Raw genomic sequence first — 20,575 nt, forward strand, 5'->3', positions numbered from 1 at the left:
ATCCACTGAAGCTCTCCTATCACCTTTTGCATATAATTGAGAGTCTTAACTTTAGAAACATCTATAACTGGTGGTTTAATATGGATTTGATGTTCTAATGTGGTGTGTCCCAGATAATGTATAGGCAGGTCCTTTTGTATCTTATCAACTGCTATTCTTAAGCCCTGCTTGAGGAATTCTCTCTCCATCATTTGTAATGTCATTTCTTTTTCTTTAATTATTATTTTTTAATGTTTAACAATCACTGCCATACAATTGAGATTTTATCCCCCCCACACCTACTCCCCTCCCTCCCCACGACTGCATATAATTCTGTATAGGTTCTACATATACTTTCTTATTGAGTATATTTTCACTATAGTCATGCTATGTAGTCAGACTAAAATAAATGAAAGAAATCATATAACAAATCAAAACATGATACACAAACACATACACATACACAAACATGATCTGCTACATTTTGTGAATGACTTCCATATTTCTTTCTCTGAGTGTGGAAGGCATTTTGCCTTGAGAACCACCTTTGGGATTTTTTTTTTTTATAAGAAGTTTTTGCGTTATCACAAAATTCCAAGTCTACCAGAAAAAACTCTCGCACACTGTGGTCGTTGCTGTGGACAAAGTTCTCCTGGTTCTGCTCCTTTCACTCAGCATCAGGTCATGTAAGTCCTTCGAGGCCTCTCTGAAGTCTTCTTGTTCATCATTTCTTATGGCACAATAGTACTCCATTACATTCATATACCATAATTTATTCAGCCATTCCCCAATTGATGGACATCCCCTTGACTTCCAGTTTTTGGCAACTACATAATGTCATTTCTAAAATCTCAATGTTATCATGAGCTCCTAAGGTATCATCCATACAATGAATTATTAACACCTGGGGAAATCTTTCCCTGACTGGGTGTAGTGTCTTGTTTACATACCACTGAGAAATTGTGGGACTGTTTTTCATTCCTTAGGGTAGTACCTTCCATTGGTAACGATGGTATGGCTCCTGTAAATTGATACTGGGTACAGAGAATGCAAATCTCTCCCTATCCTCAGGGTGGACAGGAATACTGTAAAAACAATCCTTGATGTCAATCACCCAAAGTTTATAATTGCTGGTGATTGCATTGGGTGATGGCAAACCTGGCTGCAGAGCACCCATTGGCTGCATGACGTCATTGATCTTTCTCAAATCAGTCAGCATTCTCTATTTTCCAAATTTCTTTTTTGTAAGAAATACAGGAGAGTTCCAAGGACTAAAGCATTCCTCAGTGTGTCCTAACTCTAACTGTTCTTGAACTAGGTCTTTCAGGGCTGTGAGATTTTCATGTTTTAGGGTCCATTGATCCACCCATATGGGCTCATCTGAAATCCATTGTAATTTCGGGGGTGGAATTCTCACAGCATTCTCATCAATGGACCCACTCAGAAATTTGTTGTTAATCTTATCCCTATTTGTGGAAGCAGATCTCTTCCCCACAGTATTATGGGAAGCCCTTCCAATACTTGGGGCCAAAATTTTCCTGACCTGTCCTCAAAAGTCCACCGTAGTGGTCTGGCCACCTCCCTGGCCCATTGTGAGCCTCCTATGCCATATACACTGTGTTCCTCTCCTATAGGCCATTGAGATTCCCATTGTGTCAAGGGGAATATGCTTCTGTCTGCACCTGTGTCAACAAGGCCTGTTTTGGGTATTTCTTCTATATATATGGTAGGCATTGGTCTCTGATTGCCAATTTGTTGAGTCCAATATATTGTTTGTTCTATTCTATGATTCCTTTGTATTAACTGTGCTACTGGATGCCCTCTATCGACCTCCACCTCTGTATAGTTAGAGTTGCACATCAAGATCTTGTGCAAGGTGCCAATTGGTGGCTGCTGTACTACGGCCTGTAAGCCTGGGTAAGCATTTGCTGGTGCAGAAATGATCATCTCTTGCTTTGTCTTGACATGTACTCCCTCTGTTGGTAACCATACTGCTGTGCATGGAGGTATCAGGACATTTCCTAGGCTTCTAATTAATTTTGACTGTATGGCACCAATTTGAGTGTCTGATACTTCCTCCTGAGGTTGAAAGTGGCCTATAGGATCCTCTCTGCATGCTCCCAGGTGGCCCCCCTTTGCTCCTGGGCTGGAGGGACGCCAATCTGTATGTTTAAATACTGAGCGCTACTCTTGGTAGTAGAAGATGACCTACATTCCAAAGCCCAATGTCCTGACTTCTTACATTTTGGGTATGGTGTGGTTGGCCTACTCTTAAATGGTGCTCTGTCCACTTGGTTCTGGAATCCCCTTTTCCCCTCTGCTTTGTTTCTACACTCCTACTTGTAATGACCTATTTTTCCACACTTAAAGCATCTCATTTTTGATCCAGCTCCTTGATAATTTCTCATCTCCCCTGTGAAGGCGGACACCTGTACTCTTGCTCTGTATGTCTGAGATCCTACCTCCTCACAACTATTTAACATGTCCTCAATGGAACAGTTCTTGGGCAATCCTAGCATAGCCTTCCTACAGTCTGCATTAGCTCCTGATCAGAGGATGTCCTTTATCACTACAGCAGTACCCTCTACTTCACCCATAGTCCACGTGACAACCTCAGTTACCCGAGCACAAAAATCTGTGAATGATTCTGCATTTCCTTGCTTCAGTGATTGCAGAGATATCTTCTTGGGACCCTTCTCAGGAATCAGTGTAAAGGCCTGCTCCACCCCTTGGGCCAGTCTCTCATACAGCCCTAGATCATGTTCTATTTGCTTAACATCTTTGCGTACTCTCCTGCCCCAAATAACATATCATACTACCTTTGGGTGTTTGTTGTGTTGCCCTCATTAACTGTTATTGCTATAGCTCTTAATTTTTCTGCCAGTAGCTGAAGAAAGCAAACATATTGTCCGGGAGTCAAAATGGCTCTCATGATTAGTTTCCAATCATTTGGGGTTAACACATAATTAGCCAATTCTTTTAATCTTATGAGAACATAAGGAGCATTTATGCCATAATCTGTTACAGCCTTTTTCAATTCTTTTATCTGTGAGGCTGGCATGGGTCGTGAGTCCTTGTCACGGAGCCATCGGCTCCTTTATGCTCCAACACAGGGAATGCATCTATTCATTCTCCACCAATCTCCCTCAAGCTAGTATAATCACCATCCTCTCTCAACTTTTCTAAAGTCTGCTGTAATGATGATTTTCTGCCTCTAGATGGTGGTGTTGCCTCATTTTTCAAAATTATATGTACTTTCTTTAACTTACCACTAGGTGTTACAATTGTTCCTTTTTTCTCACGTTTCATGCTTTCTCTTTTCTCACTACCTGTGAGTTCCTCTTTCCAGCTAACCCTCCTTTCCGTTTTCAGGAAGCCCTTTAATTTTTCAGTTAACTCTTGCAAGTTCTCCCTCAGTTCCTGAATCGTCTCTCTCTCTCTTGTTCCAACTCTAAGTCTGGATATATGGGTGCTGGCTGCCTTTCTGGGCTATTGTCCCTTGTACTACTCTCTGACTCTGATGGGGCTGTCTGTGAGGATGTGGTGAATGTTCTCATTTGCACTGCCTTGCCACCGTCTTCCTCTATGAACACATTCTTCAGCATGTTATATAAAAAGAATATGTGGGGATCCAATTCATTTGGGTTTTTGAGCTGAAAAGCTGTTAACTGCTCCCCAACAATAACCCAAAAGTGTAAACGTCATAGGAGGTCGTTCTGATACCCAAGGACAGATTTCACAGATGGTGGCTATGAACTTCCTTATATTACTCAAGCTTACTGTGGTTCAATGTTTCCTGATCTTTTTATAAATTATTGCAGTATACTGACCCTAACTCAACTTTTGTGAACTTTGCCCCATTTCAGTTTTACTCACGGTTACACTGCGTCTCACTGGAGCTGGATGCGCATGTCTTCTCCTGCATCCGTTTCTCAGAAGCACTCTGGAGGCACTCAGTGAGAAAGACAGGCTATGGTCTCCTGCTGCACTCAGGTATCCACTTCTGACCCTGTCCTGATAGCTCCTATACACCAAACTCTGTGAATCCTGACTGTCTAGGGTCCTGGGGAGCCTGATTCACTCGGCTAGGGTTCCTGAGGAACCTGACTCCCTCGGCTGGGCTATACCTAGCCTCCAGCACTGCTCCTTCCCCCTGCCTGCAGCCCCACGTTGGGGCTCCAAGTTGGGACTCAGTTTACCTGATGTCCATCAGTGTGGCATCCCAGATGGCATGGCGGTCAGCGTCCCTTACAATAGAGGACTTTCAAGCATTCTTGATGAAAAGATCAGAGCTGAAAAGAAAATATGACTTTCAAACACAAGAATCAAAAGAAGCATGAAAAGGTAAACAGCAAAGAGAAATCAGAAGAGACTTACTAAAGTTTAACTGTTTACATTCCTACATGGAAAGATGTTCGACCTAGAGGCCGATGAGCTACCTGAGCCTTCTTACGTTTTCACTGGTCTTTGGTGGCCAGCCGGATAAACGTGTTGAGAGATGAGACTTTCCAGAGTCAAACAAGGGTTAGGCTTTATTCAGGGTCTTAGTTAAGTATCCACAATCAGGGTGAGTTCTTCCCCAGGAGAGAGGAATCCTCCTCCTCCCAAGGGGCAAGGATCATACAGCAAGAGGATGGGAGTGGAAGAGGGGAGGGACTCTCTTCCCTCCAAGGCCCCGAAGCAAGAAGAGTGCCTTCAGGCATTCCTGTCCCTACTTAAGCTCTCCCACCACATAGTTTGCACGTGAATACCGTGAGTGCTCTCATCCCCTAGCTAATTAACAACAGGTGTGCTCAGACCAAGGACCAGTCTCAAGGGTGGGATGCTCTCTCCAGCAAGTTTCCCACTGAGAAGAGGTGGAAATGCATGAGATAGCCTGTGTTTCATGCCTCAATTCCCAGCTGTTCCCTGGGGGGCCTCATTAGAACTCTGAGGTTTAGAGGTCCTCACTTTTACCTGCCTGAGACTGTCCACATGAAAACTGAGCTTACACCCCCAACAGAAAGAGAATATTTATAACTCTGGAGACTTATTTCCAGTATCTGGGTAGTTCGTGAGATTACACACATACACACACACACACACACACACACACACACACACAGAAAGCACAGGGTGAGTTGAATAGGATGGGATCATATCTTAAAAAATGAAATTAAGGGGTGAGAGAGAAATATATTGGGAGAAGAAAGGGAGAAATGGAATGGGGCAAATTATCTCTCATAAAAGAGGTAAGTAAAAGACTTTTCAGTGGAGGGAAAAGGGACGGAGGTGAGAGAGAAAACATGAAGCTTACTCTCATCACATTTCGACTCAAGGAAGGAATAAAATGCACACTCATTTTGGTATGAAAACCTATCTTACAATACAGCAAAGTGGGGGAGAAGGGAATAGGCAGGATGGGGGAGGGACGATGGAAGGGAGGGCAATGGGAGGAGGGAGCAATTAGAAGTCAACACTCTTGGGGAAGAACAGGGTCAAAAGAGAGAGCAGAAAAAATAGGGGAAGGATAGGATGGAGGGAAATATAGTCTTACACAACATGACTATTATGGAAGTCATTTGCAAAACTACACAGATATGGCCTATATTGAATTGCTTGCCTTCCCAAAGGGGATGAGTGGGGAGGGAGGGAGGAAGAGAAGTTGGAACTCAAAGTTTTAGGAACAACTGTTGAGTATTGTTCTTATATACAACTAGGAAACGAGAAATACAGGTAATGGGGTATAGAAAGTTATCTTGCCCTACAGGACAAAAGAGAAGATGGGGATAAGGGAAGGGAGGGATGTTAGAAGGGAGGACAGATTGATGATAGGGGCAATTAGAATGCTCAGAGTTTTGGGGAGGGGGGAGGGAAATGGAGAAAATTTGGAACCCAAAATTTTGTGGAATTGAATGTTGAAAACTTAAATAATTAAATTTTAAAAAAACAGAGTTGAATTCAAGAGCTGAGTATTTGATGAACCACCACCCCTCCTCCCTGAAAAAAAAACCCAGTCTTTTTTGGGAAAGTCTCTTCTATTTGACAAGAACTCTGGAAAATCTGGGAATACCCTCTAATTAATATGACTTCTCCTCATTCTGTTCCTCCCATTCTCTCCTTTTGCTACTTCCCTTCTGTCCCTCTCCCAAGAGACGAAACTATATTTTGTCTCCCACGTGGTTATTTCAGAGAAGTGAATCTCTCATCTAAAACTGAGCTGTCACTCAGATTTTTCTCATATTCAATCTGAATAGAGACACATGGCCTGTTTCCAAAGATGTCTTCTGTTTTTCCTCTTCTACCCACTTTCAGGTAAGTCCAAATGGCTACCAACATCCAATCTCTCTATCCTGCCTCACAGAAGAGCCAGTAAGGACTAATTGTTTTTCAACTGAATTCAATTTAACAAGTATTTCTAAAGTACCTGGTCCTTGCAGGGGACATCATTTCCTCAACTGTAAAATGGGGATATTAATAGCATCTCCCTCTCAGGATCATTTTGAGGATCAAAAGATAATTGTTGCAAAGTGCTTAGCACAGTGCCTGGCACATGGTAGATGCTTAATAAGTGGTTATTGCCTCTCTTTTCCTTCCTCTTGACTTTTCTCCTTTCCACAGTCATAGACTCACCTGATTCAGTTGACTCTCAAATGTATCATCCTGTAATCCACTGTTCATTGCTCTCTCTGTCCCATTTTTGTTTCTCTGTGTCTCTTGGTGTGTCTGACTCCTTTCTGTCTGCCTCTGTCTCTCTGTGTCTCTTGGTATTCCTCTGATCACATGCTAATATTACAAGAGGCTCACTTCTAGATGTTCCCTCTAAAATTACTAAAAGCTTCTCTTCTTACATACTGTCAATGTGTACATATTTCTTCACGTTTTGTAGAGATGATGGAAGCAAGGATAAATAACAGAGGATGAATGCAAAAATGTGGTATGATCTTGTAAGCCCAGTGTAAAGAGTGCTAAAGTATTTGGCCAGGAATCAAAATCAAGCTCATTAGCTTGTGGTATGGAGATTCTCTTCCCTTTCCCATTCTTCTCTTGAACTTTGGGCCATTTGCTTTTCTCCAGTCCTGTGGTATCTTTCCTGTTCTCCATGATTTTCAAATATCACTGATGAACAATGATGCTCACCAATTCAGTAAATGAAGATGTAGTTCATGTTAACCAATCTGAATACATCAAGGGCAGCTAGATGGTACAGTTTTCAGTCATCCTAACTCTTGTCTCCCCACTAAACTTCAATGATTCTGAAAGAGAGAGGTGAAGCTGTTATTTGAGAAACTCTCACTTAAATTTAATTCCTCTGAAGATCACGACATTACTTATTTCTGATGCCATTGGTCTTCTTCAAAAAATGAAGGATGAATAACAATAAATAGGGCTGTCGATAGAGTGCTGGGCCTGGAGTTAGGAAGATTCATCTTCTGAGTTCAAATCTGGCCTCAGGCATTTATTAGCTGTGTGACCCTGGGCAAGTCACTTGACCCTGTGTGCTCAGTTTCCTTATATCTAAAGTGAACTGGAGAAAGAAATGGCAAACCACTCCAGTGTCTTTGCCAAGAAAATCCTGGGGGACTGAAATGATCAAACAACAAGGAAAGATAGATAAGAAAGGAAAGGAGAAGAAAATGAGGAGGATTCTTTTTACACACATTGATAAAAGAGGAGAGAACAAGGGATAGGAATGCTGGGAGTGGATGGGACCATAGTAATGATAAAGTTATCCTTCATATAGTGATTTAAGGTTCTCAAGGTGCTTTGTAAACAATATATTATCTCATCTGACAGATGAAGTAGGTGTTATGAATGTCCCCATTTTGCAGATGAAGAAACCAATTCAGAGATTAAGTGACTGTACAAGATCACATAAGTACTTAGCAAATGAAGGTAGATTTCAACCCACAGATTCCCGACTCCAAGGTTAATCCTCTATCAAGTAAAAGGAAATGATGGTAGTTAACAACAGAGAGAAAGCATAGGTATTCACTTTTTATTTTCTTACTGCTGTCCTTGCCAAAGAGGCTAATAGGTATTCAATTTGATAGCCCAAGCCAAGAAAAGAGATAGTAAGAAAATGTTTAGTTGTCCTTAATATATTCAAGTTGTCTGGTCAAAATGAACTTAATCCTCGGATACTGAATGGTTGAACTGGGGAATGCCATTCTTGACCCAAGGACAGTGATATTTGAAAATTGTGAGTGTGATTCGAAGCGACCAGAAAGAGAGAAAGAACATTGAGTATAGATATAGAGGTAGGAATAAGTATGTTGTGTTCAACTATTGGAAGGGCTGTCATGGAAAAATGAATGAATGAATGAATGAGACTTGTTCTATTTGGTCCAACGGGGCCAGTTCAGGAGAGCAGAATGGAAATTACATGGAAGTAAACTTAGGCTTGCTAATAAGAAAATCTTCCTGAGAATCAGAGCTTAACCAAAAATGGAATGGGTTGCCTCTGGGGTGATGGCGTCCTTCTTATCAGTAATCTTCATATTTTTTGTTGTTGGTCAGTTGTTTTCACGTGTGTCTGACTCTTTGTGACCCGATTTGTTGTTTTCTTAGCAGAGATATTGGAGTGGTTTGCCATTTCTTTCTTCAGCTCATTTTACAGATGAGGAAACTGAGGCAAATAAGATTCAGTGACCTGCCTAGTGTCACACAGTTGTCAGTATCTATAGCTAGATTAGAACTCAGTTCTTCCAGATTTGAGGTACAGAGCTCTAGCGACTATGCCACCTAGCTGCCCCAGCAAAGGTCACACACAGATGAACATGGTAAATTGGTGGCCAGCCTCAAGAGAGATTGAGGTCAGAATGCAGTCCATACAAAAGTCTTATGAAGAAAAGATATCTAATCAGAATGCAATCTTTCCCTTACATCCCAGCTCTATGGGACTAAATAATCTTTTAGATACATCCTAACTGGAACATTCTAAGTTTCTGAATCCTCTGGCCCAACCATAACTGCACATACTTATTTATCATCCTGGCTTAGTTATGTATGTACATAAGACAATGGCATGGTCTTACCAGGAAACCGGGGGATAAATTCCTCAGATAAGAAGTTGGGGATAGAAAGTGAAATATGTAGGGAAAGATTTCTGTCTACTACAATTCTAGACATTTCAAGTCTAGTATTTCCTAGGTTTTTCTGCCTCAAATCTCTCACTACATCCAGGTATAACAGTACTTAGTCGGATCCCCACTGCCTTAAGGTCAAGTGTATCATTTTTCCACCCCACCCTCACCCCTCAGGGTTCTCAGGTACCCATAAGGGACTGGGAGGATGGGTGTTTCATCTTTTCCATTGGCTCAAGTTCAAACCAATTATGTTCCCTGAATACTAAGGGTCCAAGCACCCCAGTTCCATTTAGCTATTTGTCAGATTAGCTTTTACAAAGGCACATATAAATATATATATATTATATATATATTTACTTCAAAGATATAGCAAGAAGAAACATAGAAATATCTCATCCGCCTTCCCAGCACCTGTAGACATCATCATCCCCACACTGTCCTCCGTCTCCAGGAAGATAGGAGGTTAAGGTTCAGAGTTTACTCAGTTCATTAATTCCATCAGGATCTAAGAATAAAGCACCGTATCCCCACTCCCACTCACCCTCAGGCTTGTATCTAGGACCCTGGCTTCTCCAGGGCATCCCTTTTGTACTAGCTGCAACATCCACCTGGAATCTTGGACTCCATGGTTCCCATAACTCAGGCTCTGAGGTTTGGTACTCTAGACCCTGTACTTAGAGCTGAGAAAAGACCCATGAGGACAGTCCAAAGGCCAGAGACCTTTTCCCAAGGACAGTAGTCTTAGAAGGTGCTTACTAAATCTTTAGCTTAACAGCACATTGCCCTTACTATGAATGAATGAGACCTTCAATCCTGATTCTCACACAAAGAGAGACTGTGTCTCCTTCAGGTAGATTTAAAGACACAGACAGCTCTGACTACTGTGCCAGTGGAAAGAGGCTGTACGAACCCACAAGTTAGAACAACATCTTCTGCAAGAAATGGATCCCTTGGCATCTCCTATGGGAGTGTTTCTTCATCTTAAATCATTTGAGCGTGCATCAATTGCCCCTTCACGTTTTTTATTTTTACATTTCCTCTCATAGTCCTAAAACTAAGCAAGTGTTAGACGTGGTGTTTGAAATCTAGTGTTCTTTATACTAGAACACATTCAAAGGGGTGCAAGGAGACAGGCCTTGTGTGGTTGGCAATTCTACTCAGGATGAGGAAGTAGAGCTATTAACCACACATGTTTAGTATCATGAGCATGTGCATAGAGGTTAGGGAGTGAGACTTTTATCCTAAAGTAACTGTATGTGATACCCCATCTCTCAGCTTTAGGCATTTTGTCTGGCTGTCTCCTATGCCTGGAATGCTTTCCCTCCTCATCTTTGCCCACTGGCTTCCCTAGATACCTTCAAGTCTCAACTAAAATTTCATCTTCTACAAGAAGCCTTTCTTAAACCCTCTTAATTCAAGTGTCTGCTTTCTCTTAATTATGTCTTGTATATACGACAAATATGTTTGCTACATATGGCAGACATATTTGTTGGCTAATTCTCTCCCACATTACTGTGAGCCCTTTGAGGGCTTTTTTTGTATCCTCAATGTTTAGCACAGCACATGTCATACAGAAGGCACTGTGATGGGTGGATTGATTGAAATGACTTCGGAAACAAAGGTTCAAGCTTTGAAGAATATCAATTTATTAAGCAATGCATGCCAATTGCATAACAAATTCTGACCAGGCTTCTTCAGCTTTAGCACTGGATCCCAAATACAGATTTTTATGAATTCATAAAAAAAAAAAGCAAGTAATAAACAAGGATACAAAACCAGGTAATTCAATTTCTAATTAGAGGAAAGATTAGGGGCTTTCCAAATTTGGGAGGGTGAGAATGAACAGGTGACATTTGCTGAAATCAGGAAAAAGAAATGTTCCCCCACCCCTACCCAAGGGTCTCTCTTCAGTCAAAGGCACATAGGAACAACTGAATGACCAGTGTGGAGCCAGTTTTCAGGTAAGACTTATGGGTTGCTTTAGATGTCTAATTGTGAGAAAACTCTGCATCAATTTTATCTGACAGGGTTTCTGGTCAGCATTACCTAGATTCTTAGTTAAGGGTTTTTCAACAACAAGAAGTGGTGGTCCAGCTTCCCCACCATTTTGATTTATGTTCAAGCAATGCAACAAAGCTTTCTCGTAATTCCCATAGCTGAATAAAGTTTTCTCACCAGACAGAAATTGGACTAGATCCATAACTGAATAGAAAGGGAACCTGAGCTAGCTCCAGGATTGAGTTACAAGATGAAGTCAGTGTAGTTCACTCAATTTTCACAATTCTTTCAATCCCTTCATCTTTGATTGCTGGGGCAGGACCAGCTATAAGTCAAGTTTATAAGGTTTTTCATACATTTAGAATCAGAATTTGGTAAGTCAGTCTCCAGCTCAAACTATTTAGTGGGCTCACAGTGAACTAGTTTTGAGAAGGGAGATTTATATGCTGCTGAGATAACCAAGAAAACAGTGTAAACACAATAACACAAAAGACCAAAGAGATACAATGATGATCATCAATGTTAAATAACATCAAGTCTCTTTGTGTCCTAGCAACCCATTCCCAATGGCCATTAATCAGCACATCGTGAGTCTCAGATACACCATGTAGTACAAGGATATCTGGGTCTTGGAAATATCTTCTTCTGGACATTCTGAAATAGCCTTATTCTCAGGACAGCTCTGAAAAAGCTCTGCTTCTCTGGTTCCAAATCACTTGTAGAGATTTCTTGATAATTCTGCTAAAATCAGTCATAATAATATACATAGCCATATTTATATATATATGTATATGTATATATACATATATATATAACATATGTAACAAGACATAATACAGTCTCTCAAATTTGGTTTTCTAACACCTTGTTCATATGGTAAAAAACAACTCAAGCCTTATGGAACAAATTCTATTAATAATAAGAGCTGTAGGAAGAACATCAAATCAGGAAACCATAATTCACTTGAAACTTTAGAAAATTTCAACATGTGCATATCACTTGCTGTTTCTATCTTTACCTAAGCCTTCTAGCTGATATAAGAATCTTAAAAAAAAATTCACAAGGGTCTAACTTGTAAACTTTCTTTTAAAATGGGAAAATAATTTCAATTTCTTTACAATAACCAGTACACTTTATAGGCAAAATCCTTAATCCAGTTTTGAACACTTATTACAAAACCATACCCAAAACCTGAATTTCTATACTAGATATGTTTAAAAGTCAATCATACTCACACACAGACATAGACACAGACACAGACACACACACACACACACACACGTGTTCTTAAAGCAAGCAGTGTAATCTTATTGCTTTCCCAAAATTCCAGAATTGAGCCATAAGAGGGGAGTCAGTGTGCATTCTTCTACTCTTAAGGCTTATTGGCTGATTTGTTGACTAAAATGGGAATTGATATGTGGTTGGGTGGGAAACTCCAGGATGTCCACTCAGTTCTTCAGCTTACCCCACCATGTAGCAGGGTATGTTTTCTACTGTGAGCTAGGGAAGCCCCAGCTTCATGTGACCTTGGTGAGATTTACACTATGCCTATGCAAATTTACCAGCTGAAAAATCCAAAGGCTATGTGATGGTCATCAAGATGGAGCTGATAAGAAGCAGAGCATGTGAAGGTTGACTCTTTTTCCCCTTCACAAATTCTATTATGATTTGATTCTGCTTCCATTCAGTCCCCTTAACTTGGAAGCACCAGAGAATACCTTCAGCTGTAGGAAGAAGTGGTGCCGTATATGAAATAGCAAGAGGAAGTGGGGCATCTTATCTGGTGCATGTTAGATCTCACTTCTGATACCCTAGGTTGCTGCAAATTTACCACTTCCTGTTCCTATATGACACCTTTCTTCAATGCTTCTGAAAAAGACACACTGCCCTAGAAGTATGGCTGCAATAGAAGAGATAATTACACAAACATATTTGTTTGCTTGTCTCTCCCCTATGGCATTGGGAGCTCCTCAAGGGCAAGGACTGTCTTTATTTGTATCCCCAACACTTAACATAGTGCCTAGCACATAATTGGTACCTAACAAATGTTTATTCACTGAGAGATTAAAGGCACTAGACAGAGACAGAAGCTAAGGATCTTTGCCTACTGTCACCACTTGCACATAACTCTTCTTTTTATTACAGTATAATTGATCAAAGATGAAAGATCTAATGGCATAGTGCTTTATTTTCATTAGTAGTTATAAAGCTGATGAGGTTCTGAACTAAGGTAGTGTCAGTGTGAGTGGAGGAAAAGGAGAGATGTCCAAATTGTGGACAGGATTAAAAGAGATTTGGCAACCAATTGTTGTATTCAAGAAAGGAGAAATAATAATGTAATAACTAGCATTTATATAGTGATTACTACGTGCCAGGTATGGTGCTAAGCTCTATAATCTTAACTCATTTGACCCTCACAATAACCCTGGACAAAACTGATATTATTATCTTTATTTTACAGATGAGTCAACTGAGACAAACTGAGGGTAAACAGCTTGTCCAGACTCACACAGCTAGTAGATGTCTGCAGCAGGATTTGAATTCAGATTGAATCCTGACTGCAGGCCTGGCACTCTATCCACTGTACCACCTACCTGCCCATAAAATTGTTCATCCCAGATTCCGTGGTTCATAGAATCATATATTTAGAATAATGTTCCCCCCTCCTTTTTTCTCATTTTACAGATGAGGGCTTTGAGATTCCTAGTGATTAAATGACTTGCCCAAGGTTACATAGGTAGTAATTGGCAAAGTCAGAAAGGGAACTCAGACCAGATCCTTTGCTCTGACTAGTTCAGGGCATTATCTAAGTATTTGCATGTGAACAAAGACAAAAGTCTTCAACAAAAAGCAAAAGCAGCTCTAAAGGTGGTGTCACAGTTTTAGGTGAGGGTATGTTTTCCCTAGCATACCTCCCTGGTGACTCTCAATGCGAAGCTCACATGCTTCTACCTCATTAGTTATTAGTCATTTCAAAGGGTTAAGGGTTCCCCTTTTCTTTCTTCACAAACAATTTTTTTTGGTTACAGTTGTGTCCCAAGCTGTTTCCCTCCCTCCTTCCCAACCTCATACATAAACATTTGACACAGATATATACGTGAAACTATACAAAACACAGCTTCATGTGTCAGTTGTTCCACTGGAGATGGATAGAATAGTTGGTTACCTCAGATATTCTGTGGTTCATTTGAATACTCATGTGACTCAGAATAGCTTAGTCATTCACATTCACTCTTCAAACAGTATTGTTGCTACTATAGGTAACATCCTCTTGGCTCTGCTCATTTCACTCTTTTATTATTTCATACAAGCCTTTCCATGTTTTCCTAAAATCAGCCTGCTCATCATTTCTTACAGCATAGTGGTATTCCGTCATAATCATATACTGCAAGTTATTTAATCATTCCTCAACTGATGGGTATCTCTTCAATTTTCAGTTCTTTGCCACCACGAAGAGAGTTGCTATAAATATTTTAGAACATAATGGTTCTTTTCCTTTTTCCCTCATCACCTTGGAAAACAGACTTCATAGTGGTATTGCTGGGTCAGATTATGCAGTTTTATAACTCTTTGGGCATAATCCCAGATTGCTCTCAAAAATGGTTGAATCAGTTTACAAGTCCACCAACAGTGTATCAGTGTCCTGATTTTTCCACAACCACTCCAACATTTGTCAATCTCCCCTTCTATTATTTTAGCCCATCTGGTAGGTGAGATAGTATCTCAAGGTAGTTTTAATTTGCATTTCTCTAAGCCGTAAGAGTTTAGAGCATTCTTTTCATATGGCCATCTATAGCTTTGATTCCTTCCTGCAATAATTGTTGTCCATATCCTTTGACCATTTATCAATTGGAGAATGACTCATATCCTTATGAATTTGACAAAGTACTCTATATATTTGAGATATGAAGCGTTGATCTAAAAAACTGTCTGTAACATTTTCCCCTAAATTTTCTGCTTTCCTTCTAATCTTAGCTACATTGGTTTTATTTGTACAAAATGTTTTTAATTTAATGTAATCAAAATTAACCACTTTACAGCTCACCATGCTCTCTCTTCTTTATTTGTAAATTCTTCTTCCATCTCTAAATCTAATAAGTAAGATATTCCATGTACTTCTGATTTACTTAGGACATCTCCTTTTATGTCTAGGTCATATATCCATTTTGACCTCAAATTAGTAAACAGTATAAGATATTGGGCTATACTAAGTTTCTGCCAGACTGTTTTCCAGTTTTCCCCATAATTTTTACCAAACAATGAACTCTTTGAAAGCTTAAATCTTTATATTTATCAAACACAAGGTTACTGTAATCATTTACTACTTTGTATTGTCTATCTAGTCTGTACCATGATCCATAATTCTGTTTCTTAGCCAGTACCAGAGAGTTTTGATAATTACTCTTTATAATACAGTTCAAGATCTGGTATTGCTAGACCTCCTTCTTTTACATTTTTTTCATTAAATCCTTTGATATTCTTGACCCTTTCTTCTTTCAAATGAATTTTGTATTATATTTTCCAGCTCAGTAACATAATTTTTGTAATTTAATTGGGATGGTACTACATAAGTAGATTAAGTAGAATTGTCATTTTATTACATTGGCTCAGTTCACTTATGAACAATTAATTTTTCCCTTTTTCTTTCCCTTTTTTCTTTCAAGTCCATCACAGATACTACATGTACTAGGAATATTCCAGTCCTGTATATGGGAAGACACCCTAGCCTTCCTGGGGTCATTAAAGGATACTCTTTCCTTTCCTATTGACCTCCATGAAAGGCTTTGCCAAATGGAGTATTAGGGGCTAGAGGGATCCGTTTCACGAGTATAAGTCACTTTCAGACCTCAAGAATCAGAGGCCAAGACTAGTTCAACTCTCTTCCTTGATTGGGTCCCAAACATTATTAGGATGGTATTACGCTACAATTAAGCTGTACTTAGTATCAGCTCTGTCATTTAATGCATGTATGATTTGTTCTCTTCATTAAAATGGATATAGTAATGCCTGCCCTGAAGACCTCATAGGTTTGCTCTGGGGTGTTAAAATGAGTTGCCAGGTGAAAGTGCTTTGGAAACTGTGAGATACTATGCAAATATAAAGAGATCAATCAAACCTATCTCAAATGCCATCTTCTCTAAGAAGTCTTCTTTGATGACAAGTATTTCCTTAAATTCTCTGCAACTTCCACCCACTGTACCTAGTTCTATCATCTGGTCTCAGAGCAAACAGTCTCACCTTCCTACTCCTACATGACATCACTTTAAATGGTTAGAGACTACTATATTTCTCTCTTGTCTTCTCTTCTACAGTTTCCAGTTCTTTCAATCATTTCACATGGTATGATTCTGATTCCTTCAGTGTTTTTGCTTACTCTCTGCTAGACCTTTTCCAACTTGTCAATGCCATTTCTCTTTTAAAACCATGCTTTATTGAAGACCTCCATCTTTAAATCATAGCCATTTCCCACCCAAATCCTCCATACCAAATCTTTCCTTGTAACAGTAAAAGCAATTAAGCCAAAAGATGTCTGAAAGCATGTCTCTAACAACAGACACCATATCTGACAACATATGCTGTATTCCATCCTAGGAGTCTTTCATTTCTCTGCCATAAGGGAATTGTAGTTTCTTTTCCTTAGGACCTCTGTTGGTTTCCCCATTATTCAGAGTTCACCCTCCTTTTAATCATAATTTCATTTATATCACTGTAATCATTGTAAATGATAATGTCGCTGCCAAAATTTGGCACCTAAAAAGTCTTAATCTTAGAAAACCTTACATGGTGACAGTGGGAATATCTGTCTTCTCTCTGCACCTATAATGCCTGTCTTTGACCAGAAGTAGGGGCCATATTTTCTAAGAGAAGCACCAGGTTCTTCAGCTAAATGTTGGGTGAGAGAGGAAAATGAAATGCAGAAATTATCTGGTACTTTTTATAGTCTATAAATATAGATATATCTCATTGGAAAAGCTCAGAAATGAAAGGTCTTTAGAAGAGGTCACTTCTGAGGGTATGTTCCTGGGGCTCTTCTGGGTATTGGACTGACCTAGGGGTGGGAAGAGTGAGGGCAAAGGTATTAACTGTGGTCTTCTTTTATGTTTTCAGAGCCAAGTGCTTCTGGAGAGGACTCAGTCCCAAACGTGGTAATTGGAATCCTAGGGGAGTCTGTTATTCTTCCATTGGAAATCCCCAAAGAAAAACAGATCACATATATTCTCTGGACTTCGCAAAGGTCTCTTGCCATGATACAGACAGAAAAAGGAGGAAAATCACCCAAAATAATGATGGCAAATCCTCATTATAAGGGGCGAGTGGACTTCCTCAATCAAAGCTATAATTATGCTCCACAGATCAGTCACTTGAAGATGGAGGATGCTGGCTCCTACCTAGCAGAAATTACTATAGCAAACATCGCTGAACCCATTAAAAAGCTGTTTACTCTCCTCATCCATGGTCAGCATTAAGTTCAATCTCAGTATCTTTTCAAACACAGTAACATGCAAAAATTGAATACATGGAATATTTATATGGCTTCCTGTATGATTGTTGGGAAAACTGCTTTGCAGTAATACAGTAAAACCCTTTGTAATGTTCGTTGCTATATTCCTACTTTATGTATAATAAATGTCAAATAAAGGCAGAACATAGCCCAATAGTGTAGTACAGTAGAAAGGACCCTGGGTTTACAATCAGGCAACCCCAGTTGAAACCTTGACTCTGCCTCTTAACACTGATGAAACTTTAGGCAAGTCACTTCACCTTCTGGGGCCTCAGTTTTCTATACGTCAAATGAGAGGATGGATCCCAGATACTTTCTAGGATCCCTTCTCTAAGTCTATGATCCTATAAGTTATTTAATATAAAAAATAACTTTCTAACAATTAGATCTGTTCCAAATTGGAAAGGAGTATTTTATGAGGTCATGGGCTTTCTTGAACAACTGCAAGAAATATTAATAAAATGTTAAAAATTAAATTTAAATGAAATAGAATCTTTGAATTGAATGAGATGTTGGACTAAATAGATTTTCATATTCTTCCATCTCTAACATACTAGAATTCCATGTGTATACAGTTAAGAATAATTTTTTTCTCATATGATAGGACATCTTAAGATTTTTAGGAGGAAATAGTAAAGTAGTATTTCTTTACCCATAAAGCAAGGAGGGTGCCACTATCTTTGAATAACTGTCCTCCTTCTCCCATCTTTTTATGATCAGCAGCAACCTAGAACAGGTAAATTCGTTTCCCAAAATGTCTGGAAGAAAATATGACTCTCTTGGCTATCTCTCTATGGCCCACAAATGTACTGGCTGTGCCCAGCCTCTCACAGTTGGGACCTGAGAATCCAATACCTGTTACGCTCCTCACACACTTCTATTTGTGTACAAGGTGTTCCTTACCTGAACACTTTACCCCTTTGTAGCTCTAAGTGTGCAGACTTGGATAACGTTAGCAACTGGAACTGGATGGTGACTGTCCAGAGTACTCTGTGGTAGTCCAGGGTAGAACTCCCTGATGCCTAAGGAAATCATTGACCATCTTCAATAGAGGGGAAGAGAGCAATTAAAACATCTCATTGAATATTATATTTTACCCTTCATGCAGAGCGATTGACAGAGCCAAAAATTACATCGGGTCCTAGGATCAATGATAATGGTACCTGTCTTGTCAATGTGACATGTTTTGTGGAACAAGTAAGAGAGAATGTAACATACAACTGGATGGCTAAGGGACAAGGGTCTAGTGTGTTCAGTAGAGGACCCATCCTCAGCATTAGCTGGAAACGTGGTGACCATGACCAGTACACCTGTACTGCCAGGAACCCTGTCAGCAACAGCTCCTGTACTATTTTCGCCAGTGAGATCTGCGCAGGTAAATATCTGACTGTTTTTCCAAGGGCCTGACATCATAGAGTCCTAGAGGGATTTCAGTTATAGTTATTCTTGCCGTTGGTACCAACTTAGTACCTACAGGAGCAGAGCTCCCGAGCTCTATCACTGGCCAAGCCTTACCCAAAGGAAATACTCATGCTCGGAAATTGTGAGAAGGGTAGTCATTTCAGTGGTCACTTCCCTCTAGTTGAACTGATCGTGACCACTTTTTTTTTTGGTTCATGGCTCAGATTACTCCCAATGACCCTGATTCTTTGTGTCTTCTCTTTTAAGGCTTTGAACATGGTGCAAGCTACATCAGATTCTTCCTGTACTTCATGGTGATCACCATCCTGGTTATTCTATCTATGTTGGGACTGTCATTCTGGTACATTCAGAGAAAGAAAGAAAAAGGTTTGAGTTTTTCTACAAGATGAAGCACATTTTCTTATCACAGAATCTCAGAGTTTGAAGGCTCTCATAGATCACCAGTTTCAAGTCATACTTATACAATACTACCTCCTACAACGTTCCTAACCCATGGTCATCCACCACCACTTGACGACCTCTAGAGAGAAGGAACTCTATTTTGTGCTCTCATTGTTGGAAGCTTTTTCTTGTAAGAAGCCCAAACTTTCCACTTGGTGACTTTCATCCATCCATTGCACCTCATTTTATCCTCTATGACCATGCAAAGCAAGTAAATTTCTTTTTTATGTGACAGGCCTTCAAATACTTGAAGATAATTTTCATCGACAGCTACACTTTTTTCTTAGAGGCTTAACTTCTGTAATTCTTTCCACAAATATTCATAGTATCAAGGCCCTTTTCCACTTAATTGCTGTTATCAGGTCAATACTTACTAAGGTCCTTCTTAAAATATAACAATGAGAACTGAATACAATACTTCAGCTGTGGGTCTGATCAGGATAGAGTACAACAGAATTATCATCTCCCTAGAGCTTGACATCATTCGTTCATTTATTCATTCATTAAGCATTTATTAGGCAGTACCTCAAGCCAGGAACTGCATTGGAGAAGACAGCATATGACATTTAGGCCACTGACCGATGCCATTGTAGGAACTATTCAAATAACCCCAAAGAACAGCATGTCTTTATTTTGTCTTGAGGGTATAAAGACAGGACTGAAATGATTCTTGCCTGTCTCAACTGGGCCAGAACTGGCCTCTCACCCATATGTTAGGGAGGAGTCACACAAAGCAGGCCAGAAACAGGAGAGTCAGGACACAAATAGAAGTTCAATTTCAAAGTGAGGAAACACTTGAGAGTGGAAGTCCTCCTGCGGAGGAGGGCTTAACATGCTAGGTACTTAAATGGGTTGGACCATGACATAATCATTTTTAACCGTTCCCACAGCAGGCTCATGTGTGGACAACCCAGGCATTCCTGGATCCGATGGGAACAGTCTCCAAGTTGATTGTCTCACAGACACTAAAGTCAGAGTGGCAGGAACAGGAGTGCAGTACCTGCTTTAGTTCACTTAGCTGTTACAAGAAACAGGGACTGTGAGCATGTCAATAGTGTAATGATGACTTCAAGTCCCTGGGAAATAGGGGGTGGTAAACACATGGTACTAGTGAAAGCAATATATTTTCCCAGAAGGTGAGATCATCCACAGTGCAAAGAATTGT

General features: G+C 39.9%; 1 protein-coding gene and 1 long non-coding RNA gene across 3 annotated transcripts in view; one reads left to right on the plus strand and one right to left on the minus strand.

Annotated features, from left to right (window-relative positions):
- Positions 1-1,697: 1,697 nt before the first annotated feature.
- On the minus strand, positions 1,698-7,167 carry LOC140529030 (uncharacterized). Its single transcript, XR_011975396.1, has 2 exons — positions 6,592-7,167; positions 1,698-4,271 (listed from the first exon to the last, which is right to left on the minus strand). It is a non-coding gene; the product is annotated as an uncharacterized lncRNA (long non-coding RNA).
- LOC140529026 (SLAM family member 9-like) overlaps positions 6,036-20,575 on the plus strand; it is a 39,602-nt gene continuing 25,062 nt past the window's right edge. Inside the window, exons 1-4 of one of the 2 annotated variants that reach the window (XM_072647420.1) lie at positions 6,036-6,273; positions 17,154-17,501; positions 18,656-18,922; positions 19,216-19,335. In XM_072647420.1, the coding sequence (XP_072503521.1) occupies positions 6,222-6,273; positions 17,154-17,501; positions 18,656-18,922; positions 19,216-19,335 (787 nt within the window). In that variant the 5' untranslated portion in view covers positions 6,036-6,221. The remainder of the gene's footprint in view (positions 6,274-17,153; positions 17,502-18,655; positions 18,923-19,215; positions 19,336-20,575) is intronic. The other variant, XM_072647419.1, reaches the window with a different exon arrangement.

This window comes from Notamacropus eugenii, chromosome 2 (genome assembly GCF_028372415.1).
Source record: "Notamacropus eugenii isolate mMacEug1 chromosome 2, mMacEug1.pri_v2, whole genome shotgun sequence".
NCBI classification, from domain to species: domain Eukaryota; kingdom Metazoa; phylum Chordata; class Mammalia; order Diprotodontia; family Macropodidae; genus Notamacropus; species Notamacropus eugenii.